Below are 27673 nucleotides of genomic sequence, written 5' to 3'. Positions count from 1 at the left end.
TGAATGCCAACCAGTACTTGGTTTCATCACTGTGCTGAGATCAATTCCTCTATGAGTCAGCTTTGTGTTTTTTAACTCTTGTGGCTTTGATAAAATAGAGTATCAGTTCAACCAACTATATACATCCCTCTTTGTGCCAATATTGGAATACATAAATTCATTTTGTTGCTGAAAGGATTCAAATTTGCAGTTTAAATGGGGGATTTTAATGCGCGCACGCGTTCACACACACATACACACTCTCTCATACATAATGTATATCTGTTCTCAGTAATTGATTTATTTCATCGATCAGCTTTTCATAACTGAATGGCTTTTGTGTATCACCTTCACCCAGCCTAGATTATGTTAATGCACGGCGGAAGAATCTTTTTTTCTTCCTCCTCCCCATCTATTTGAAATCTCTCGGTTCACCCACGAATCTATAGACTGGAATTTATAGATTGAGGTGGGAGGAGGAGTAAGTTTGTTGAAATGTTCTTGCTTATAGGGAAAACGTGATTTATTATCATTATCATATATTAGGCTTAATAATGCCTACGAAATAATACTTACTATCCATTACTGTATGTTTTCCTCTTGTAAAATATTTTTTTAGATACATACGCTTGGTTTCCGTTTAGTCCGTGATGATTCTGCTGACAAAAATCAGCTATAAATAAAATAAAACATCACCCCACTTTTTTTCATATCTTTTTTCAAATTTAATTTTTATATGGAAAGATGAGATTAAGAGTTAAAGTATCTTCTGCTATTTCTCTATTCAATTCGTTCTATTCTCTGCTCGTTTATTCACTCACCCACTTATATTTTATCCACAAAGCCAGATTACACACACACACACACAATTTATGCTGCTCTGTCGGCTCCCTTATACTAAGGCAGAAAGCATCCACTCACCCATTCAGTTACAGCAACTGTGAACAGAACTGGCTGACTACTGCTGACTAAGTTCACCCCGAGCGACTAAGGCTGATTACGAATATTTAGTATTAGTCTCTCTCCCTTAACTGCATATCACCCTTCTATTTCTAAAACAAATATGCATTTCTCCATGCAAAATAATAATAACTGTTAGAATTTATAATCAAGTGTGTGTTTTCATGTCATGGTGGCCGTGAATACAGCCAGAGAAAGGCTTGCCTACATTGTGACTGTATTGAAAGAAAAATCACCCACGGCAAGCTAGCTTAGCTATATATATAAATTATTCATTCTGTTTTCTTCCGTAGCTAATCTAAGCGTCTACAAACAGTATTAACTACGTTTTACCTTTCTTGTTTTGTTTTTGTTTAGTTTGTTAGTATAAAGGAAAATTCCTTTTTAATTTTTTTCAAAAATAATATCGTATGTCTCATACACACATTTCCCCTTTTCTATTTGCTGCTGTAGTTCCAGGGTAATACTGTTGCTATTACTCACCCATTTATAAAAACGAATATGATTGTAAACACTCTTCCTCGTTCGTTTCTCTTCTTTCTCCTTAAACTAAATAATTAAAACTATATTTTATAGAATTTTAAAACTCAATTCAATACTTACATCTGCTATTTAACAATCTTATCCGATTCTTAAGCGGTTCACAATGCCCCAATGTAAGGCGTTCGGTTGTTCAAGTCATGATGGCCGACTCCCTCGTCATATCAGGCTACACTGCTTCCCCAAAGATCGGGGAATGTGTCGAATCTGGGCCCAGAACATGAACATTAGTTTCAGCCAGATAGAGAACTTCCTCGACATGGCCTGTTCGGATGACCAGAGCATACGGCGCCGATTTCGAATCTGCACTCTGCATTTTGAACCTCATTGTTTCGAACAGAACTTCCAGTTTATGCAGAACCCACGTATCTTACTGAAGCCGAATGCCATACCAACAATATTCCAGACGAGCAATGTCCCCACACCAAAATGGTATACCAAACTGAAACTAAACAGCCCAACTGACGTAAGGAAATCTTTTATTTTTTGTGAACACCTTTTAAATATTGCTGTTTTCTTTTACACACATTCTCTTTGAATCATTTAAAAGGCAAACACCATTAACTCTTGCATCCTCTTTATAGGATGGGTTAGAAACTCTTATTGCTGTTGCTAGTAACAATAGTATAATTAAGATAACTACTTTTCAAGTTAACAATGTCAGTTTTGATGCAAACAATAGCACTTGAAATATATTATCGCAGTGATCAACTTTTAACCTTTCATCTCTTTTGGGGGTCGATAAAATTAGTGTCATTAAAGGAACCGCCAAGAATAATAGCAGATATTGTGTTGTTAATTTGTGATAAAGTGGAGGAGTGGGTGACTGAATAAACGAATGGAAAGAAATTGATTGAGAAAGGAAAGTAGCTAACATACTAGCAGCAGTTACTTTAAATCTCAATTTCTTCTTTCCACATCTAGAGCTTTGATAGCCTTCTGCCAGAGCGTTACATTAAGCGTTACGCGTGCCATTGTTTCTCTACAATTAAGTCCAGGAGAATTTAGAACAACCATTGGAAGCACTAAAGTGTTTTGTTTACATAACATTGATGGTTTAAACCATCGGGAGGGGGATCTTAAAGTTAAGGAATTTGATAATAACCAAGATTCGAAACTCCAAATTTTTTTTTCTATATTCTAACTTAATTGTAATCTACACCCTCGAAAACCCACCTTTTGTAAAAATTTTATCGAAAAACGCATTGGTTGAATTAACTCAGTACATAAGAGCTATGTTATGTACTATCATATAGCAGGAAGTCAACCGATTATTAAAGTGTTCATGTTCCTATTTTTACATAACACAAAATTTGTTTCATTGTTTATTAAATATTTTAATTATCTCTTCAATTTCCTTCCATAATTAAGGCGAGTAAAGGTGTAAAACTTATAATTATATGGATATCTAAATAATGATTATAATAGCCATCAATTTATGGGATATGCTAATAAAGAACACCATTAATAACTCACATTTGAAATTATTTTTGTGTAAGTATATATGTAAGAAATATTTTCAAAGAATGTTTGAGCTTCACTTTTAACTTTCAAACGCATGTACTTGTTTTAATAGGAGAGACAAAATGATGAAATATGATCTTCAGTTGTTGAGCCTCATGCAGGCTTATGGCAAGTGACCGAGACTTCTGGCGATTTGCTGTACTTGAGAAAACACGTCAAGCTAAGTGAATTGTAGCCAGTGCCGGTGATATGTAAAAGACACCTAGTACACTCTGTAAAGTAGTTGGTGTCAGGAAGGACACCCAGTCGGAGAAACCAAGCCAAAACAGACAACTTGGGCCTGGTGCAGCTCCATAGTTTACCTGTACCAGTCAAAGCGTCTAACCCATGCCAGCATGGAAAATGGACGTTAAATGATGATAGGAAGCATCATCAATAGATGAGTTTTGCTAAACATATCAAATCTTGAGAAACTTAATGTTTGTCTTAGTTATTTTATATTTTAACTCACCTTCTCTCATATATGTTCTAGATTTCAACAAATGTGTCTCAGTTTTCCAATTAATGGAACTACCTACTCATTAACTTGTACCATAAATTTAGACTTGAAAAATCAACATGCACTGTGAGATAGAACTGGAACCTCAAAACAGAAATACAGTCTATTTGCTGGCCTCCACATGGTTTCCATATGATCCAATTTCATTCACACGGTTTCACTCAATCTTAGACTGTTACATATTTGCCTGCCATGAAGTTGAAACAAACCTAAAACCACATAATTGCAAAGCAAACTTGTTAGCTACATGTCCAATGTGCTTGATATACTAAGAAATGTACTTGGATTTTGTGCATATAGAAATAGGTATCATATAGCATGCATTTCTTTAATATAACTGGGAAGAGGGACTAGCTATACAAAGCCTAAAATTTAGAACTTCAAGTGGCAAACATCTTACATTTACATCCAGTGTCCAATTTTCTATTCTATGTGTATGTAATTACATGATCACATTTACCTCTATGAGGATTTTCATATATACATGAGTGGACAAATGAAAGAAAAAGGCATTCAACACATTTAGTAGGAGTTAAATATATTATTATTTAAAACTGTTTGATTTGGTTCCATGCCTCTTTACAGAAACCTGGCTTGTTTAGACTTCAGTTAACTAATCCTGAATAAGATGGGTCTGTGTTAACAGGCCTGCAAAACTTTAATTCACATGGAGCCAAATCAAAGTGTCTTAAATAACACACACACATATCATATTTATTATATATATGGGAGAAAAGATGTGTGTGTATTAATCAGAAGCAAACTAAACAGCAATGATTGAAATATAATTGTGTATAATTGTATTTAAAATGTTTATGTACACTCAAAAGTAGAAAGATTTCCACTGCGGAGACTGTCTCTAGAGAGAAATTCTTATAGATTCTATGGATGGGGGGGGGGCACTACTGGGCTAAGGAGAATTTCTCTCCAAGAAGTTTTTGCAACTGAGGTCTTTCAAATTTTGAGTGTAACACTATGTTAAATATATTTGTACACACTTGTGTGTGTTAGACCTTTGCTGCAAAAACCTTTTGGAGAGAAATTCTTAACCTAGTAGTGCCCTCCCCCAATCCATATATATATATGTGTGTGTGTGTGTGTGTGTGCGTGCATACGTACATAATTAATGGTTGTCCACTGGGTAGAGGATCATAACTATCACTGTCGGTAATGCCTGTGCAAGGGTTTTAAGTTGAGCACTGCTGCTTACAGCACCACAACGACTCTCACTAGCAATACCAAGAAGCCTAGAGACAAAGTGTGAGATATATGGCTCAGAGCAGCGGGTTTTATGTACAAGTTAGCCTTCTAGAGGGATGCCTTAACATGTACCAGGAATTCCTCATTCCCAGTAGGCTTACTGCGCCCTCGGACACCAACCCACTTATATATACGTATAGACACATTATGCACTTGCACTCGTGCATGAATTTGTGTGAAGAGTGTTTGGCTCATGATCCTAAGGTCATGGCTTCGATTCCTGGACTAGGAAACATCATGTCCTTAAGCAAAGCATATCAGTTCACTTTGTTCCAGTTTATTCGGCTAAAAATGAGTGGCAGCCCTCTCTTCCTCCAGTCGTTTCGTTTTCCTGTTGGGCTCAAAGGTGAGAAGGCCCTTGAGTGTCTCCGTCAGCTCACATTAGGGTTGGTACCAAGAACAATAAAAAAAAAAAAAACGCCTGGTACAAACTATCAGATCATGCTCGCTTGCGAGTGACGGCTATGCTGTTAGCTATTTTTATATGTACATTTGTAGAGATGTACACGAATATATATATATACACACACTTATGTGAACGTAAATTGTTATAGGGATGCTGATATTTATTTTTTTTAATCTAATCATTTTCTTAATGAAAAAAAAAGAACAGCTTCAAGCCTGTGGCAATAAATAATCTTTTCCCATTTAATGATAGCAGCAGCCACTATCAAATGTTTATATAGCTGTTGTAAATACTCGCTTCGGTTTTGTGGTAAATAATGACTATGTAGATGTTTACTTTGTAGGAAGGACTATTTCAGTTGGTAGATAACATAGAACTTGCTGCTTTCTACGTCAGCAGTTTGTGTAATATACGTTATGTACATTAGGGGTACTACTTATGTTCAGGCCTGTTATCGCGAACGGCTTTTAGTTGCAATCTGATGTCAGCGACCTCGTATTATTAACCAACGTAGCTATTCTTGATGCCATTTCTCTTGTTTCGTCCTGTGGTTCTGTTTCTCTGTTTTGGAGTACATCTTGTTGGCCTCTTCTATTTTCTAAGCCTGCTGTGGAATGTTTCAGCCGATGCACTCATTCTCGTGGCGTATTGTTTTGCTCTCTGCCAACTTCGTTCGTCACCCACTGTGTAATAATAACTCGTGTTATTGGACTACAGTATATCACACATCACTGTCTGCCTTATCACTCCAGTTAAAAACTTACACAACTGATCAATCTCTAGTCTACTTACACGTGTTTATAATCCTTTCTGTTTTATGTTTATGTTCATTTATATCTCTTTATTGAGTGTACATAAGATAAATATCTATTGTCATCTTACGTGATTTAATTGAATGTCATAATAACTTACAACGTACTCCTACTGCTACTATTTCGATCGAGAATTATACAGTAGTCTTGTTATCACATGAATAACAACTTTAGATATCTTAGCGCCAGTCACTACTTTTGCTCAGTTCGATGCTCGTAACAATTTTAATACTGTCAGTGATTGCATTTAATCATCTAACCCTGTTGTTGCTTTCACAACTTCTTTTAAAATTATGCAGATATCAGCTGATATATAATTTAAATGCTACGTTTCTTTTCCTTGAAAGAGATGGTCTCATTTGCTTTATGTATAAAGTTATGCATTTTAAATTAAAATATTGAGCTTCGTTTCCCGAATCAATCACCTATGTAGTTTTGTATTAAAATGCATCGTAAGGAATAATATACATATGAAGGTATTGAATTTTTTAAAGTTATATCACTTTAGTGTTACAGTTTTTTTCAATTGTTCGGTATTTTACTTGATTTATATACTATAATGGCAACTCAAGAATCACAGAATGAGAGTTCCGCCGCCAATATTGAGGCCCATTCCACAAAGCGCGCCGAAGTCAGTGCCTGCGAGAAATTTGGAGAATATATTTTTTCTAAAGGAGAAAAATTACGACTCCATCAGTTGTTGTCGCAAATTGCTCGTGGTGATATGGAAGCCAAGCATCGCTTGAAAAATTATCTTTGTAGTTTTTTCCCTGATTTACGTAAAGATGACGGTACTTGGTATAAACACGCCGGTCTACGAGGTATTCGTTATGGCCTTTATCGCTTCATACTTAAGAGGGGCATCGATATATTAAATGACCCTTATTTCCTAGAGGCTAACAGAGTGTGGCAGAAACATTCCTATAGTCTACAACAAAAATTCTCAGCTATCGGGAATGCCAAATCTGCAATAACTCTTGCTGATTTACAAAAAGCCTACAGCTGGTGTAACAGTGATCTGAATAATCCAAACAAGCTCCAGAAACGTGTCTTTATGGACATCGTCTTGTTTTTTGGTCGTAACGGCTATAAATGCCTCTCACAATTAACGAAACATCATTTTCGCGTTAACAAGGATCAGAAGTCTGGTTTGCAATCTATAATCCTCACTGATGGTATTGTCAACACAGGCGAAAATATTCCGACCGAATTAAGTAACACGAGTTGTAGGATGATACATGAAGTTCCAAACGAAGCATTGTGTCCTGTTAAAATTTTTGCAAACTATTTATCAAGATTGCACCCACAAAGTGACAAGTTCTTTTGTCAACCCCGCTTTGGAGATGTAACAAATTCGCCTACCTGGTACACATTGCAACCACATGGTGGCAAGAGTATAGCTAACTTTATGAGAGAAATATCATCCAAAGCACACCTCTCGCATTCATACACCAACCAATGTCTTCGTGCCACACTCAGCAGTCTCATTGTCTCAGATAAATTAGATTTGAAGAGCATACAGAAAGTAATCACTCACCAGTTACCTGGGCCAAAGTTGGACAGTGTCTCTTCTGAGAAGCCACCAATTGATGCCAAGCAGCAGCATTTCAAAAGATTGATTTCAGCTGATTCTTCACTTTCAGGGATATTTGAGGTTAGTCGAATTTTCTCTTTCACATCAATAAAGATCTTTGTTCAGATTAAGGCATACTGGGAGTTTTGAACAGGTTTTTAAGCAATGTATATGATTCATTGATTAAAAAAAAATTTTTTATATCATGTTTGTACAAAAGATACTTTTCAAAATCTCTCTCATTACACTGGTACATGTTTTAAATACAATACCTGGATTATTAGTGTAGTATTCTGCAGCATGTAGTTTTGTATTGCTCAGCTCAGTACATGAAACTTCACTGGTGTTGAATTTATCCATCCAGAGTTGCTGAAATGTGCATCAGTAAATCTTCTGCATCAATTGATTTATCTACATGACTCAGTTTGAAAATTGCCAAATGACAAATATTGATAATATATATATCTAAACAATGTAACAAGTGATATGTTTGATTGGAGGAATACTATTCACTGATTATAGTGAAATTTAACCTTATATTATATTTAAGACACATTCAATCGAGCCTACTTTGAAACATTGATATTTTCTTCAGTTTTGTCTAGAAGGAAGGATAGTTCTCAGGGCTTTCATAGGCCTTCCAGACTAGTGAAACTGGTTCCATTGACATTCTATTTAAACTATAACAAGTCAATGACTGCAATTTTCACTCTCCCTGCTTCTCTTATTTTTCTGACTCCATTTTACCCCTAGAGAATCTTGGATTCTAGTTTTTTCTTCCATGTATTATTCTGAGTTACAAAATTTGGTAGATTCATTGAAAATTAGCAGCTTTGTCCCAAATATTGAAAGTTTGTATGTGTGTTGCCTGGCTTTGGATTATCAACTCTTTGATGGAGCTGTGACATGCCATGTCTTCAGTATTTTTAAACTGATTTTAGGATTAAGGTTGAATGCTTTGAACATTACACAGTACTTTGTATTCTAAATGCTTGTCTATTTTTTTCATTGGTGTAATTATAGTTTAGTATCCATTCCCACTCCAGATTTTGTTTCTTAGTAACTTTTGTAATTCTACATATTTTGCATGTGCCAAGGAATCAGCCAATTTATATTCTTTCTTTGGATAGATTAATTTCTTAGATATTACCTTTTCTTAAACATTAAAAATATATACTATGGCATAAAAAGTTTATTGTCACCAGTGAGTTTCTTTACGGTTTCAAATCCACTATGTCACATTTAAAATAACAGTTCTGTGTCTCAAATTTAAAAAGAAAAAATTGAATTGGTGCATGTTGGATGATCAAATGTACTTCAGCTCTGATCATCTCATCTTTTTAATGGCCATCTTGAACTACATTATTTAAATCAGTAGTTATTAGACCTTTGTACCTCAGTGCTTCCTTTCAGGAAATGTTTTTCATAGGTTCTAACTCCATTTTGCCTTTAAAAAATAATAATAATAAAAGTTTTAAAAAGATTGTTTTTAATGAAAACATATACTAATCTTGCAGGTAATTTATTATTCCTATTACTGTAGCCTGTTCAGCATATGCTTCTTTTTAGATGTTTGCTTAGGTATTACCCCCTATGTTAAATTTTTATGGAAGTTAGTAAAGAAGACAAGGACCTATATAATGAAATTATACTGGACCTTGGCACATCATCACATATTTCTACTTGCTGATATGTATACCTTAAAATTTTAAAAGTTTTTTTTATATGTTTCAAATATGACTACCTGGTTTATCTTTTATTTATGAGAAAAATTATTATGCCCACTTCTCACATGTGCTGTTCTTTGTGAGCTCACAATGTCTGTGAGTGGTTATTGCATCCCTGGTTAAAAGCTACTGATCTGGGTATATTTTCCTTATATATGATGGCAGAGTATACTTACATTGAGTGACCACCTAACAATTATATTCCTTGCTTATTTTTTAACTCCCCCCCCCCGTACACACACTTTCAGTGTTTAAATATATAAAATAGTATAAAAATAGTAGAAAGTAACTCCCTTAGTGAAAGGTTTTGTCTACTAAGACAAAATATTTGATGTGCTGTAATAGTGTAGTGCATCTTAAGAAATATTCTTATTGTTACTAACTGGTCATATTTATGCTAACATTAAGCAATTTTAAGTCCATAAACTGGACCTCCTGTTTAGCAACATCAAATGTATGACTATTCTTGTTTTTTCTAAATTCTCACGCGTCCATACTTCAGCTCTGACTTGTAATTGTTGTGTAGTGAAAGTAAAGTCAAACGGTACCGTCTTTTCTGATTCGGTGGATAGAGTAGCATTTTTTATTAGGCAGTTGTCACCAATGATGGTGGGAGTTCTATCCAGGATACAATCCTTTTCTGATGGTTAGGCTGAAGATGTCTTATTATTTTGGCATCATATACTTTCGGGTCGATAAAATTAGTACTAACCACATATTAGTTTCCTCTAAGTCACCTCACTCAAATCTTTATTATTCTTGGGATGATTTAATGTATTGGGCCAGAGTCGGAAATGACTGTTACCATTAAACAACCCATATAAAGAGGTAAATGTATCTGGTGGCTCCAACTTCTAAATATTTTGGTAACCTAATTCAGCTTGTGCCTATATTTGCATTGTCTTCAATAATCTAGTTTTGAAGGATGATGAATTTCAACAATATGTTACAGATACTTTATATCGGTTCCTGTGGAATTTTATTTCAACCAAACGCAATGTTGCCCGTTGCAATTTTATACCTGAGTGTACTCGTAGTGTATTTGACAGCTTACGATCTGTTGCAGTTATGGTTTATTTCCCTTGCTACATTTCAGCTGTAGGGCAGCATAAGCCAATCAGCAGTGAGTGTTTGCGTCATATGATAGTGTCTGTGCTGCTAACTCAGACAAACATTGAATTGTACGTCTGTCAGCCCCCCTCCCCTATTCGTATTTCTTTATGAAGTCTTTTACCGTAAACATCCTCAAATTATAAGAAAACAAAAGAAACGTTGTCTGACTGCAAAAAGTATTGATTTACTTTTCCACTTTGTTATCTATGCAATACGATGGTTAAACGGTGTTGTTATGGTACATGTAACACTGACAATAGATTTCCCGAGAGGTTGGCGGGCGGTGTTCAGTTCATACCTTTTCCGAAGCCCAAACAAAACCTAGAGAAATGTCTACGATGGATTCTGTGCTGTGGTAGACCTTCCTATCAATTCAACGTTAATCGCATCAGCAGAGCAACATATATTTGTACCAAGGTATAATTTTATCATTTTTATGAACTGTATCTCAGGTTGTTGTTTTTTTTTAATGTTTGCCTTTATCCTAATTTGAAAACTAATGTCTCTAGCAAGTCGAGATATGTTTGTGTGCCTATGTATTCGAGTGAGAACGCGAACTTACACACACAGTTCAAATTATGTATTATGTTACTTATCTAAACATGCAAAATATTACATTATTCAAAGTGAATGTTTGTTCATGCGATATTGTACATCTTACATTACTACACACAAGCTTTACTTTAAAAGCAGTAAACACTAGTTTTTACTTTATTTCCTTTTTAATTTCAAAGTAATACAATGAATATTCCTCTCAAGCTTTCATTACAAGCTTTCATTTTTGTTTATCGTAAAATATTCAGGAGCAACTCATGATCATTCATTTTAGTTTTTTAAAATAGGTAAATAAGTCAATATATTTGCTTCCCATGTGTTCTTGATATTCATTATTAGTAGAGCCTAAGATTGACAGCGAGAATTTTTGTTGGCCTTTGGTAATAGATATTAATCAGAATGTATTGACTATATCCTGCTTAACCATCTTCACTAGTTCAGTAGACAAGCCGTAATAGAAATAACATTTTTGTTGGTATCAACAAAAGCTTCATTGGTTTTAGTGAAGTAGGTAAATTATCCTAGTCAGTTTTAACATCTTTTTTTGCAATAGAACACTGCACAAAGCTCATTAATCAACTTTATCAGATTCAGTTGGATCTTACATAAAGACTTTCTTTAATACCAAACTTCATCAAATTATACACCTTTACAGCTAGTTTCATGTTGCGATTATAATGAAATATATACAACTCTTTCTTTTGAACTGGTTAGAGTGTCCTTCCATCCAGCTGTTTTGCCTAGCAAATTTTTATATTCAATCTTGAGCATCACAAAGTGATAAGCTCGTAACAAATCTAGTCTATGGCCCATTGATTTTCTTACAGCATTCTTAAAAATCTATGAATATCACAACAGTTTTAAGAAAATGTACTTTTCTTCACTGATATATATCTGAAGATTGGGGGTGGGTGTTTTAAATTAACTTGTGTATGTAGACTTGGTAATTTGCAGTTATTTATTCTTAACTAATCCTTCCACAGAAAACGGGTTTCCATATGACTGTTGCATTTAGTGATGTTTCTGGCTTTTTTTTTTTTTTACTTTAGCACTGTTTGTAACCCTGTACCGTAATCATTTTACTTTTGAGTGCCTAGCCAAAAACTATGTATTTCCTGATAGTTTGCAGAATATCTGAATGTAAACAAGTCCTAAGTGAAATGACTGCATAAGCAAGCTTATTTTTATATTTCCGGTTGTATTAATTTCACTTGACTTGCAGTTTAGAATTGCTTAACTTGTGTAGAAAAATATATATATTAATTTAATGTAATTTGTAATTCTGTAAATACAGCATGTTCCAAATGCTCCGAGTGTGTAAAAAAAAAAATTGCTCAAATGATATGAGTATTTAGTAGAATCCATGAAGTTTTACATTTATGATTTAGCTCACCTAAACATTTTAATGAATCATCGATGCTAACTATTATTTTTCTGCAAATTCCCACATCAACAGTGTTAACGCAGTCACTTGTGTAATGGGTTGAATGGTGTCATCAGCAGAGACGGAAAGTTTTTGGATTTCTAGCGTTTGACTCTAATGATGCTATATATACATATATATTCTTAGTCTCTTTTTCAGTACTCTCTCCTTTACCGTACGCTCATTGTTTTCCTCTGTCACATTCATGTAATCTTCTTATCTTCTTGATCATCTCGTTATTCTATTTACCCCCTCAGTCACGTTTGTTTTGAAAGAACGAAAACAACATTGAATAGAGAGGACACTTTAATCGTGCAAAAACAAGGTGACTTCTTTCACTGCATTAAAACTCTGTTAAGTGGTTGACAAATGACCAGACGACATTCGATGAAAAGAAGCCTTTGTGCCTGTCAAGGACATCACAATCTCTCTTCTGATGTGAGTACAAGGTGCCCTCAAGCACTTTGTAAATGTGGGGTGAATGGTGTTAACGAGAACACCCAGTTGCAGAGACCATATCCATGTCAAAGGTGTGATGTTCACCAATTCATGTAGTGGTAACAACAAATAAGAACTGTCTCAGACCGTATAAATTATGATTATGGCTCTCTTTGAAATTTGGATGCAAATATTCTATGAACAGTCGATAAACTTTTAACATATAGAGGTGACATCGGTTTGAACATTTAATGGTAGTTTATGCGTTTCTGCATTAAAGGTTTTGGGGGAAATACTAATTTGCATTCGCTCCCACATTGTTTATAGATTTGGTGTTTGGTAAAATAAATCGTAAGTGAATGGTGTAATTCAGTGTTAACTGCTTAAAAAGTTGAGTTGATAACCAAGTTTTAATATTCGTAAATTTTAGAAAAATTTCCGTAAATGTCCGTGGATTTTTAATGAGGGATGGTGGGGCTACTCTCTAAACTTAAATGTGAATCTTGGCATTTGTTCTTTTGACATTGCTCAGCATGTTTATGAGTTGGATTGAATTGAGCTCGGTTTGTACATATATTGACTAATACATGCAGAAAGCTATGAACCTAATTTTCTATCAATAATGGTAGATTGCAAAATCATTTGTGTCGAACTTAAGAGTATTTAGCTACGTTCTAAGTGAAAATCCGGGGGTCGAGAAAAAAACATTAAGTCAAGTACTAAGATCCATTTATATTCCTATAATATAGTCTTAGATGTAAATGAAATTATAAAAGACTTTCTACTCTTCCTTCTTCGAAACGAAAAATGAATTTCTTTTGTGGTGAATTTATTGTTATTGTTGAAGTATGTCAAATCGTGGGTTAAGAAATTAAAATATGATATCGAAATTGGATTTAAGTTGTTTTCTATTTATATATCTCTGTTCTTCCGTGTCGTTTATTCGTTTCTTTCTATCTTTTTCGCTGTTTCTTAGCAACACGCTCTCCTATTGGTGCAAATACAAGTTATGTGCCATATATGACCCAATGAATCATATTCACCGACTCAACACTGGGTCGCAATTGTTAAGCTGTTAGACTACTATCTCTCTCTCTCTCCCTCGCTCACTCACTCACTCTCTCTCTCTAGTTTTTATTCATTCACTGTTCCGCTTTTCAGTGACCATATGTCTTTGATGCTTTAAATCAATTTTCTTAAACACTTTAAAATTTTAAAATGGTAATTATCCTAATCCAGTGAACCTAGACGGACACACACCTACTATATAGGCTCGTATGTATTTCTGAATACGCGCGTGCATCACCTATTTCATAGACGCCTTAAGTTACCTTACATTTCCATTTATTCCGTAGAATCACCGCGTTTCACTGTTGAATTTCAGCATCATACTCGTTTGTTGATACGAGACAGTAAAAAATATAACCTGATCTTTTTAAATTTACCTTCACTCAATGTTACGGAGCTATTCAAATTTTTATACATACTCTCCAAAATAAACATTAAAAATTTTTACTTTTAAATTTGCTCTTTACTGTCCTTCATCTATTTTGAATTAACACATGCCACATTGTATAGCATTTCGTTGCACCAGCCACGACGGTCGATTACCTCGTCATATTCGGTTGCATTGTTTTCCGAAGGACCGAGAAAAATGTCGGATCTGGGCCCAGAATCTGGGTATTGACTCTGGCCAGATGGAGAATTTTCTTGATATGACATGTTCAAACATTGCAAAAATACGGTGCAAGATTCGAATCTGTACGCGCCATTTCGAAAGTCGGTATTTGGAGGTCGGCTACCGCTGCAAATTACCACGAATGAAATTGAAACCTGGTGCAATACCAACTCTTTTTCAAACTAAAGGATCTTTACCACAAAAACAGACTAATGAGGATGACAAACGGATTACTGTAAGGCTTACCTTTACTATTGTTCATTATTATGATCATTATTATTATTAATTTTGTTGGTTATAATCACAGTATTATCTTATTCTTTTTCTTGTTTCAGTCATTGAACTGCGACCATGCTGGAGCACCGTCTTGACGGGTCAGTCGAACAATTCGACTCCAGTGCTTTTTTAAAATTAGATACTTATTCTCTCGGTCTCTTTTGCCGGACCGATAAGCAGTGGGAGTCTGTTCAATACGTAAATGCACACTATTACACGTAAGACGAGTTTTCACAATTTCTGCCTATTAAATTCATTCACCAGGCATTAACATTGGTCGATCTGGTGTTGTGGAAGACACTCACCTAAGGTGTCGTGCAGTGGGATTGAACCTGAAGCCACGTGGTTGCGAATCGAAAACTTCGTCGATAAATTAACTGCCATATAAATTGCTGGATTTTATCCAATCGATCGCGCCTTTGTTTAAAATGTGTGAGTAACTTATGGGAAATATTTTATACACATTGTTACTGTTACATTCTCATTAATACAGCAGAAACAGTACATTTCTCTTGAAACTATCTTACTGCATTTTCTGAGTTCATTCCTTAATAAGTTAAGTTTACGTACTAGAAAAACCGGTTACGACCACTGTAAAAATTTTAGATTTGAACTAAAAGATCGCAAACAGGTAGTAAAGAAGAAAGAACAATGCAGTAATTAAATGAAGTATGCACGACTCCCACAGTTTGTACTGTGCTTGAAGGAATGTTGGTATTCCCCTCTAAAAATGTGTATGATAGCCAAGTACACCTCCCGAGCATCATCTGATACTTGAGGGAGGTGGGATGCGAAATCGATAAAAATAAGATATCAGTTTTGCACTAGTTACTTTAATCGACTATACATACTCTCAGTGAAATTTATTGAACTGCATATGCCGTCAGTATAACATTAGTCATGTTACGCATATTTATTATGCTTGTGTCATTTAAGAAAATAGTCATGTAGAGTTTATGGCGTATGTATATAGCATAAACGCTTTATGGAACAGAAATTCCAGCTAAAATAAAAACATCACATTCTTTTTCTTAATACAGAGGAACCCGGTTATAACCATGGATATTTATTTAGCGGGCTTCAAAACACTCTCCGTGTATTTTTTATCTTTTGCTTATTTTCTTAAAAGTATCTCCCCCCCCCACTCCACGTGTGTGTCTTGTAATCCTGTGGAATAGAGGAAGATTGCAATTCTCCAGTTTGAGGTGGGAAGGTGCCCCCCCCCCCAAAAAAAATTGTTTATATTTCTTACACCCACTCGCTTTCCTTTTTTTGGGCTCTTACGTTTCCCCCCACCCTTAGATTTGTATTTTAGAGCTCTGACATGATACTGCAACAACAACAAAATCAATATTTTAATTTTATTCTTATTAACACTACCTTGCACCTTCGGCAGAATCCATCTGTCGCAAGCATTCGGGTCTTTTCTCTAGTTTAAGGATGCCTTCCTCTTCCCTTTTCTCTATTCACAGTGGCCCTGTGCAAGGTTTTGAGCACCGGATTTTCTCCTGACTAAAACAATTTAAAATGTATACTTGTAAATGTACATATGTATGATGGTTAAGTGCATCTTTGTGTGTATGTACATTCAAATATATTTGTGTGCCAGCATGGCTCTGCTACTAAGAAGCTGACTTCCCAATGCCATGGTTTCTGGGTCAGTCACACAGTGCAGCACCTTGGGCTACTATTTTCTATTATAACCCCCAAGCCAACCAAACCCATGCATGAGTGTGTTTGTATCTTTTTGCCTTAACATCACACAATATTTATAAATGAATGTAAACTGTCTTACAAGTGTTGTTCATTTCCAATTTTCTGTGATAACATGTCCATCCATATGGAAATATTGCTTTGCTTGGAAACAGGTGAGGGTTAGCCACAAGAAGGGCATTCAACCATTGACAATTTGTCTCAATGAATTCCATCTAACCCAATCATTAAAAAGTGGATGTTAAAAGCAATGTGTGTGTGTGTACTGCTGAAAAGTTCCTGGCTTTGGGTAAAGGAAAATAAGGAGGATCAGTTATGTTTCTGTTGAACATATTCCTCTCTCAGATTCACACACTTATTGCAGCAATTCTTCAGTTTTTCTAAGCCCTGTAAAATAATTTGGAATGTCGAGCCTCCAACCAGGTCTTTCATGATACCCTAAGAATCAGGCACTTTTCAGCACTCTCTCATTTATATGTGTGTGTGATTAAACTTGTAATATCAGTGCCATATTAATTTGGTTAAATTAATGTTTGGGTGACTGAGGTTGTTTCCATGCTCCGTTTGGGCCTTGCTAATTTAAAAATTTGCTTGTGAACTGATACATATTTGTAGTCATTAGAGCATCAGATAGTCTTGATGTATTTGTTCAGCCATGTCACACACTGACTTAAAATTCCAGAGGTCAGTTTTGCCTTTCATCTTTTTGTGGGTGACTATGGAATTGTCAAATCTGTAAGAACATAACAATAGATGCCTTATAGTTCTTGTCTTATCTCATTGAGTTTTTAGTTCAAATCCTGCTGTAGCCTACTTAGGTGGGAGACTTAATCCAGTGCCTTGTTCATTGCCACCACCTGACACCTTGGGTAGCTTAATAGTATCCCACCCTGTTGCAAAGCATTTAGCCAGGTCTCCAGTTTGAGGATACTTTGTATGGGTATTTATTTTTTCTTTACTATTAAATGAGTACAATAATTTGTGTAATGAAATAGATTCAATGAAATGTTATAACCATTTGTTAACTAAATTCTACTGAGTGCACACACACGAACTTGGAGGTTTCTACTTTTATTTTTTCCTTAGGTCACACCATAACAGCTGTAAGCCTTTTATATCTGACCTTGCTCAGCTTATTCTAATTCTACAACCACATTCCAAAACTCCTCACATTTGTTGCTGTGTTTAAACACGTTCTGTCCTGATAATCAGGCAATAAAATGCTGGTCCCCTATCCCACCTACCTCACCGCTTTGTTGTTTAAGAAACACTTAACTGATACTTTCAAACTCTTTGAAATCACCCGTAAGGTCCAGCATCAGAATGTGTTGTTGGTTATTTAGATTAAATTTAAGCAAAGTTTGGAAATTGCTTTCATTGAAGTTAAATTTTCAAAAATGATGTATTGTCTATTATATACTATTAGTCATATCTGCAATCGTAAGTTAAATATTCTTGTACGTATTCTAAAATTTATATAATATACAAGGATTTCTATAAGTTAAACGCCAATCCTACCATACAGTCTACTTATATTGCTTAATACTATTATAAAAGCATGAACATCACAAATACCAGATTTTCTTGACTAAATCGAGATTTATACGTTGAAATTGAAATCAAATAATTTGGTATCACGTGTAAACACATAAGCCACATTTGATTTAGCATGTCGTGTGTGTGTACACGCACACGTGTCGTCTAAGAGACCATAAGTCAGGGAGAAGATGACTCGTATATCTGTTAGTAGAGTTGGTATGTTATCCGAAATTCGGATTATGTATATATTAAAATGGGGAGGTCTGGCTTATGGGATTACCTTGGGTTTCCCGCCCATAAAAGGTTTAGCTTTATGATGTATCGTTAGATAGCAAAACCAGCTAAATCCTTTATGGACGGGAAACCTGTGGTAATCCCATAAACCGATCTTCCCCATTTTTAATATATATATATACTGTTCTACATCTTAGAGTTCGCTTCTTCTTTCGGATTTTTTTTTTACAAACACACACACATACATTATTTATATATATATATATTATATATATATATATATATATATATATATATATATATAAATTGTTCATCTCTATTTATTACGAGTAACAGTTGGAACTGTTTTCAGATAGAAAAACGCAAGCAATTTTCTTCACACAAATTGAACTCGATTCACTGCCGTTATTTTTCAAAATAGAATATGGTATAGAAATGAAACGGTAATTTTTTTTTCTTTATATGATAGCCTTTTTTATATTGAAAACGCACTTCGTCGTTTAAAATTGAATATACATAATTTTAATAACATGTAATTTGTTGGGAGATGTGTGTTCATTGTTTTAGCTGTTGACAAGATCTATTCATATTTCATGTAGATGGCAACGATAATATTAAATAAACCCCATTAAAAGTAATTTTCCTTCTCTACACTACTGTTCTTGTCTAGATACTTATACAGACCCTCTGCTGCTTGCTTCACGCAGCCAAACCGCCTCTGGCACACGTCAGCCAACCTGCCATAAGACTGACCGTGACGTCACACAACAACAGTGCGGATAAATTTCAGTCAAGTAGTGCAGTAGCATTTTAGCTTTTGTTTTAAATATTTTATCTTAGGACACACTGTAAGGAAAAGTTTTGAGAATTTCAGCGAATTATAATCTGTTCCGAGGTAAAATCGTAATGATATCATAGCAAATGAATTACTTACGAGTACTTTCTAAATCATACACTAGTCATTGCTAGCGCAAACGAAGTAGAGTGTTGATAAAAATAATTTTTGACGTCACGTAGTTTACTAATTCTCAGCATTCGCTTGACGTTTTCGTGCCTCTTACGTGAGTCTGTTTTGAGATATCCTTTATTTCCATTAGTTTCCCACTCTATGATATATATATCTTGCTACTCATACATTTGAAATATTGTTAGTGTTACTAATTGTAATTTGGCTGGGGATGAAATATACGAGACCTGTTAGAAACTAGATTTTAAAATATTAAACAAAACATGCATATTGCCGCACAATAACCTCACTATATGCCAATCAACTATAACTGCTGGTATATTGCACTTGTCTTTGAATGTACGTAACTAACTTGACAGTATGGATACTTTTGCTGTTGATGGGCAACATAAGGCCGTACCTAAAAATACAAGGCGTGCCAATGAAAAAGCGGCTCGTGCTTTACGGGATTATTTAAAAGATAAGAGTTTATCCACAGATTTCGAATCTTTGGACGCCAAAGAACTGAGTGAGCTGCTGATATTATTTTACCGAGATGTACGAAAGCGTGATGGTGATCAGTATAAGGTGACCAGTTTGGAAGGCTTCCGATATGCACTTAACCGATACTTTCGGCTTCCACCGTATCTCAAAACATTTGATCTCATTAAAGATGAAATATTTGAAGAAGCTAACGCTCATTTTAAAGAAACTGTTAATGAGCTGAAAACTAGTGGTAAAGGTGAAGTGACCCATCATCCTATTATTTTGGATGAAGATTTAGAGAAGTTATATTCATCTGTTTATTTTGACATCAATACACCTTTAGGCTTACTGAATAAAGTTCAATTTGAGATCCGGTTATATTTCTTCCGAAAAGGTCCCCAGAGTATGGTAGAAATGACTAAAAAGACTTTCCAAGTCCGCGTTGATTCGCAGACCGGGTATAAGTATATGTGTAAAGCTGAAGAACAGTCCCCACGCAGTTTGAAGACCAAGACCGTATCAGTGTGCTCTGGTTCTAACATCCAAGCAACAGGTCCGTCTACAATTGACATTGAAGAATTAACATATATCGTTGAAAGGCCCAATGATCCAAACTGTCCTGTGAAATCATTTGAAAAATATAAGAGCAAACTCCATCCGCTTTGCCACCGATTATGGCAAAGACCGATATCTCCTTATTCGCCCGAAGGCTCAGTCTGGTATCGAAACATTGCTGTAGGTCGAAATACTTTACAAAGGTTTATGCCTGAACTTAGTCTTGCCTGTTCACTCTCACAAAAGTACAGCAACCATTCCATTAGAATAACTGGTTCCAATAAGACCGTTTTATCTGGGGGTTACAATTTTACTTTGCCGTATGCTAAAGATTCTCGTCTCGAGCATAAAATCTTAGAGGGTGAATCAAATCATTCTTCAAACTCTGGTGCAACGCCTTTAGCTAGCTCAACGAATGCTCAGGTTATTGATAATTCTGGTGATGGTTCTCTGGACCTGCAGGTAACATTGATACGGAATGATTCTGAGAAGGACCAGGTAGGTGACATTCTGATTAATATCTGATATCACGCTTGTTTTAAGATGTTTTTACAGTCTGTTAAGATATCTAAGATAAGAATGATTGGCTTTCACAGGTAGGAATATGAAATAGTATAACAAGTTGGAGTTCTTGATATTTTACATTTTTGAAGGCCAAAGGCTTGTTATGTAGAATGCCCATCCCATTTTGTGGATATCTTAATACATAAAGCCAAACTTTGAAAGAGCGGTTTATTTTATTTTAGCTTTTCTGCTCTAAGACATTTGTAAAGTAAAGTTTACATTTATCAGTAAATACATCTAAAAAAGTAATGCCTATGCTTCTTCCGGTAAAATATCTCAGAAATAGGTGCATGTGTAAGAAGTTTGCTGAATTAAGTCTCACTTACGTGGCACCTTGGACAAGTGTGGCTTTTAAAGCTTTGAGCCGACCAAAAGTTTGTGAATGAATTTGGTAGCCGGAAAGTGAAAGAAGCCCATTGTGTGTGTGTATTCACATCCTTGTAACTTAGCGATTCGGCAAAAGCGAACGATGGAATAATTACCAGGTTTGAAAAAAAATATTGGTGCCGATTCGTTTCAACTAAAATTCTTCAAGGCGGTTCCTCAGCAAAGCCTCGGTCTAAAAGATTTCTTTTAAAAACAGAAATTATTCTCATCAACTTTTATTGGTGCTATTGAAGTTTAACTTAATCCCTATATATGTAGCATTTTTTTCCCCGCTGCCAATGAATGAACCGTACGAAAGATTTGACACACGAACGTCAACAATCATCGATCTATTACCATATTTGCCATACTTGACAACCAAAACCAACGCGAGAGCGCTTCGTGGTCGCCCAGTACCCCGGTAATAACATGGAAATTCCCTTCCAAGTACATCGTACTGAAAGGACACTTTGGATTATGTCCTAAGCTACTTCAAAGACACAGATTGATCGCGGCTACAGTGCTTGATCATTGCTGGCCTGGGTTTAAATAGCAACAATGTATTCTGTGCCAGATGGGTCTCTTGCAGCAACCGGAGCTGTAGAGTTGACTGGATCAAACTTTCGTTTTCCAAATATTTTGTGTTCTTCGAAAAGATGTGTTGATATAATCTTTTGTTTTTACTTTTACCTATATTCCCCTCCCCAACATTTTTTGTAGTCAATCAAATTACCTGATTTAGTTTTAATCCAAATATATCTAGTTTTGTTTTTGATATAACGATCAACATGTCCACAATTAAGAATCTCCAGAAAGTACGAACATAAATTATGCCAGTGTCATTTCTGTCTGTACGCGTTAACTTTAGGTGTGCACTTTCTTTGAAGTAGTATTAAATTGGCGTTGTGTTCTGTTGGTAATCAGGTATAGGGGCGCTGGTAAGTATCACGTAACCTACAAGTCAAACTACTTCACTCGGCTAAGCTCAAATAGAATGCAATATTCTTCGCAGTAAGCACTTTTTCTTTAGCTTGTACTTGGATCGCTTTCCAATGCTATGAGAGAATGCGGCCAGCCATTCCATTGTATGGAAAGGGATCGAACAAGATAGGTTAGAGAATGCTACCTTTTTTTCTGTTGGATACTAATGAATTATATATTGAGTTTATTCTTTAATGCGGCGAGCTGGCAGAATCATTAGCACGCCAGGCGAAATGCTTAGCGCAATTCGTCCGTCTTCTCGTTCTGAGGCCGACTTTGCCTTTCATCCTTTAGGAGTCGATAAAAACAATACCAGTTGAGCACTGGGGTCGATGTGACTTACCTCCTGCCCAGAAATTACTCAATTTGTCTTCAGCTCAGAGCAGTGGAGTGTCCATTTAAAAGTATACTTTATTGGCGCAAGTTAGAGAGGTTCACATTTATCTAAATTTTCTTCAAGATTCATAACCTTTCAGCGCAAACGGCTTATTCATGTTGTGACCTCCAACAATCTGTGTCACCCATTTCAACCAATCAGATTCTTCGACTTATCATCACACCCCTCTTGTTCTGTCATGTCAGCCATTTTAGTCAGTCAAGCTTTTTCTGTTGCCTAGTCGGTTAAGAATAGTGTAATGGTGAAGCGTTGTGCATGGGGTTTGTGTAATACAGACGATCGTTATCCTGAACGTCTGTTCGGTGGTGTTACATTCATACCGTTTCCGAAACCGCGGAGACAACGAGACAAATGTCTTCGTTGGATTGAACGTTGCGGTCGAATTCCCGAGCAACTGAACGTTAACATTGTTGACGGAAACAAAAACCTTTACGTCTGTTCAAAGGTAAATAACTCTGGCTTCTAATTTCAGCCTCTTTGTAATCGTAACAACTTAAAAATCTGGATTTTCTTCTTATGAGTTGATTTAATTTTACTCATTAATATTCTCTATAATGCAAATTAAATATAAACGGATAAAGTTTTTTATATTTATATCTTCACTTGTGATAATAGAATAAAATTACTTGTTGAGCGTATCCTATAAAGTTTATGCTATTGCTTCTCCAATGTCCTTTAACTTCCGCACACTATGGAAATTTCTTTTTAAGTTTATATAAAAGCTGAATGTTTAGGAAAAAATACAGAAAATTATTGCTTGTTTTGTTAAAATTACTTATACCGTTTTGATGGCCACTGACTTGTGCCAAATTGAAAAAGTATTTTTAAAACCCATTTCATTTTTCAGTACTTATTTTATTATTTTCACTTTTCCATCATATATTAGTTCTTCCTACATTTTTGTTGCTTCATCTGTGAGGATTAAGAAAGAAAAAAAAATCTACTTAAAAGTCAAGTCCGCCAAAAATATTGAGCACAGGAGATACCTGATACTTCTTGCTGAAACGTACCATCGTTGAAAAAAAAAATTACCTTAATATTTATAGTATTTAAATGTGACGTTTCCAAACAGAATTTTGTCTATTGACTAAATGTCTTTAACCGTATATAATGTGCATTAATCTTTGTATGGTAAATGCTGGCGTGAGAAGAGTGAAGTTGATGATGAGATACAAAAATGTTTTGCCTTCTGTCATGTTCGAATGTCTTGCAGCGCGCGTGGTGTGTATCGAAGTAATGGTGAAAACTTGAGTTATGCATGGTAATATGCATTTAGGGACGAAAACCAAAACTTGGTTCGACAATGTTAATTAGTAAACTATATATTATGTTTATAAATGTTACCGCTGTGAGGATTAAGTAGAAATTCAGTTTAGGTTCGTTTTAAGATAAGGTCTCAGTTAAACTGTTTATCTTAGTACTTGATGTTAGTAATCATGAAACCTCAGGGTGAAATACATTGCAGTATTTTTAAGTCATTTAACTCTTTAAGTACCATCGAAGTACTGGGACCAGTTTATTGTAATGCCAAAAATTCCTATTTAAACATTTGAACTAATTATTCTCGAAGTTCATATATACTACCATTTGCATCCCAACTGTTTCCGGTGTTATCGTGTTTATATATCACATGACCGCGGTACAAACAGTATTTCCGCTTTTGCCAAGAGTAAAGCATATCAGTTTTACTAGCAAATATATAATTTTCCCCTCCTTGTTACGATTTTTTTAAAGCATCTTTCCAGGAGTTCCAAAAATGGTAACTAAGCGTTGCGCTTGGGGTACTTGTCGTAGTGACAGTCGGTACAAACATAAACCTCACATGCTGAACGTGTTTTTTGTATCTTTTCCTAAGCCTAAGAGTTCTCTGGAGCGTTGTATACGTTGGCTTGATGCATGTTGCAGGCCTTACTATCAGCTGAATATTAATAAAATTAAATCGCATCACTTCGTCTGCTCGAAGGTAAGCTGGAATTAATAATACATTTGTTTATTCTTGTTTGTTATGGAAACAAAATATGCCTCTGTTTATAAGCGTGGCACTGTTTAACCACCACCTGGTTTTGTGTTGACTTTAGCGGAGTCCACTCTGTTGCAGACATTTGTGTCAGGTCTATGAGAAGCTTTCTCTCTTAAGCTCTTAAACCAATATTTGTAGACAATAATTTCACATGCCATTTCTGGCTTGATAATTTATCGTCTTATGCTATCTATGAGTCAGCAAGGGGAGCAAATCGTAATTAAATTACACCCTGCTGTCTTATATAGATAATGAACTCTGTATGATCCCTTTATTTTAGAATTAGCACCCAAATTTCACTTAAATCAGATCCAATTGATTCTCCCTACATGAGCCGACGAAGGAGCCTTACACTGCATCGAATCTTGAATTGGTTGAAGTAGCAATCACATTTCCTTCAAATTGCATCCTTGTTTTAGGTAGCTTCGAATCAGACGTTTATCTTTTGCCATCAAACATGATTAAACACAAGCTCCATTTTAATTAACAATCGCAATCCAGTAACAATACCTCGAAGCAGTGCCTGTGAATCCTAATACGCTTCTTTTGTTCTTCGTAGTGCGTTACGGGTGGAATAATAATAATAATGAAGTAATAGTGATGCCAGGAATTGTTTATGGTGAGTTTTCAACTTATAACGTCCTAACTGTGAATTACTCGGGCTCTGTAAGCGTAGTGCAGTGTCTGCGTTTGGGAAGACTAGAATGTAAAATACAGTTGAGAAAATAATTCTTCTGCCGATTGTCTGTTAGGCGTCGAGTCTAGACCTTCTATTGTATCGACAATGATGAACAACATTAAAAAAAAGTGTACACGCAGAAACAAATGCATGGTGTACCAAACCCTTGTAGTAGATGAGACTGTGGGAAAAAACTGGAAAATTTATTAGTGCCCTGGCTTGACGATGATAATAACGTCCCTGTTTTGCAGGCGGTCATTCTGAACAGAGTGAGTGAAGTCCTTATTTGCCTGAATATGAAGAGTCAAGATAGCACTAAAACATTTATGGTCAGCAAAGGGTGGTTTCAGCGATTAAGACCGGAGTAAGGGAAACGAGTATAATTATTTCATATGAATAAATAAAATGCTTAAATAATTATAGAACAAATACTGAGAATAGATTTTAGCAATTTGGAATTTCTCATTAAATCTTAATTTGGTCCTAGTGTGTGCATGATGTAAATGTGCTATTTTATAATTGCCCTTTTCTATCTTCATGTAAAGACTTTGTTGCAACGTTCTTTATTCAGAAATATACATTTCTGGATGCTTCAATATAATAATTGATGGAGGTGTACAACATGCATCCCACCCCTTTGGCGGGGGGAGGGAAGATTTTATATTTTCAGCTGTCAAGTGGACGTAACTGTTTTGGGTTCGTTTTCATATCGTAGATATTTATCAGAAATAAATCCGTAATCAATCTAAAACTGGTCGTGTCAATAAAGGGCAGAAATGTGCGCGTATAAGTCATTAAAATCATATTAAACTTTTATTGCCATGAACCACAAAATATATATAGTAGTAGTAGTAATGAAATGACGTTTTCGTTTGGGAGCTGGGTAGGACTATTAAGCTGATTTAGTTGTGAATATGTTTTGAAAGGTAAATAACCAAATGCAATAAAGTTTACTGAGTGTAAATTTCCTTACTTTTTCAAACCGTTCAGTGTAGGTTTTTTTTTTCTTTAGTATTATTGTGGAATCCAAAAGTCGTCTTTATCTGACTGTTGATTTCATTACTTACGTCCTTTCTTTTCTCGTTGGTTAATGTGCTCATGCGCTTCTGTTCAACTAATAAAACCATGAAACGGTTGGCAGCTCCATCCAGAAGTCTGGCGTTTAAATTAGCTGTAGTGACGATGGTATTTAGTAGCATTAGTTATGTATGTTGTAGTTGTCGGTTGTGCTCTCCCCTTGCCTCTAACTCTTGTTACTGAGCTCTCTCCCCTCCCTGCAGTCAGCTCGCCATGGTGCGCCGATGTGTGTGGGGTTTGTGTAACGCCGACGAAAGGTACCCAGAACGAATAAACGGTGGATTTTTCATTCCTTTTCCTAAACCGCGTACAAAGCTAGAAAAGTGTTTGCGATGGATTGAAGCATGCGGTCGGCCGTATTCTCAACTAAATGTATTCAAGATCGATCAGAATAAATATGTCTGTTCAAAGGTAAGGATTGATAGAGCTGAATGACTTGTTTTCTGTTGTTTTCATTTCATCTCATGACATTTCCTTTCCCCCTCATCCTTTCTCAGCTATTTATGAATTTGCATCCCGTAAAGTGATACTTTTTTCATTCCGCATGATATAATTTAAAATCTACTTTGATAACTATAGAATGAAATACCGAAAAGATTTTCTCACAAAACATGCCTTATTAAAACAAATTTTGTGTGTGTGTGTGTGTGACTGAGTCGAACGCGTAATGTTTTCTCACTTACCCTCTTCTTATAATTGGTTATTTACACGCCGAAAACCTTTTCACTCTATCTGTGAATATAAAATATTCTTGCGCAGTGGTCATTGTTTCATTATACATCTACATACGCACACAAAGGAGAAAAAAGACAGGAGGAGTAGCGTAATGATTTGTAACACACTTACGCTGAATGCTAGTTTAGCTGTTGGGGTGGGGGGTACTCGGCGCGGTCATATAAGCATTTTATTTGCTGCTATTGACACGACGTGAAAGAATATACACATATGTGGTAGATTATTGTAGTTGATGAATTATTTTGACTATTGTACGATAGTATGCTGTTGCTAACTGGAAAGCTTATTATTTGTATTGCTGGTTGTCCCTAAATCTCAGCCAAAAATAGTCCATAAATAGTCCCTATTTTTATCTGCGGTATAGTTATATACGAAATCCTATTCTATTGGCTTTTCGTGTTTTTGTCTTTTCTTTCTTTTTCAAGTTATCTGCTGTTTGCTTTATTTCGATTTGTTTATGGAAGTAAATAGTTTTCATTGAAGTGTGCCATCTATTCCCTCTCCTCCCCAAACAGATTGTGTGTGTGTGTGTGTGTGTATGTATGTATATATGTATATAGATATATATATTATCGACTCTCAAAATGGCTACCGTGCCTTAACTGCATCACGAATAAG

At 35.5% G+C, this 27673-nt stretch overlaps 1 protein-coding gene across 2 annotated transcripts in view; it reads left to right on the top strand.

Annotated features, from left to right (window-relative positions):
• Window positions 1–5621: 5621 nt before the first annotated feature.
• Window positions 5622–27673, top strand: part of LOC115209932 — a 61268-nt gene continuing 39216 nt past the window's right edge. Inside the window, exon 1 of one of the 2 annotated variants that reach the window (XM_029778539.2) lies at window positions 5622–7634. In XM_029778539.2, coding sequence (XP_029634399.1) covers window positions 6540–7634 — 1095 coding nt within the window. In that variant the 5' untranslated portion in view covers window positions 5622–6539. Of the gene's footprint in view, window positions 7635–19514; window positions 20735–27673 lie in introns of those variants that run through there. The other variant, XM_036501413.1, reaches the window with a different exon arrangement.

The sequence above is a fragment of the Octopus sinensis genome, linkage group LG3 (genome assembly GCF_006345805.1).
Source record: "Octopus sinensis linkage group LG3, ASM634580v1, whole genome shotgun sequence".
NCBI lineage: Eukaryota > Metazoa > Mollusca > Cephalopoda > Octopoda > Octopodidae > Octopus > Octopus sinensis.
Note: the sequence above shows the minus strand (reverse complement) of the source record. Positions and strands in the feature narration are given on the sequence as shown.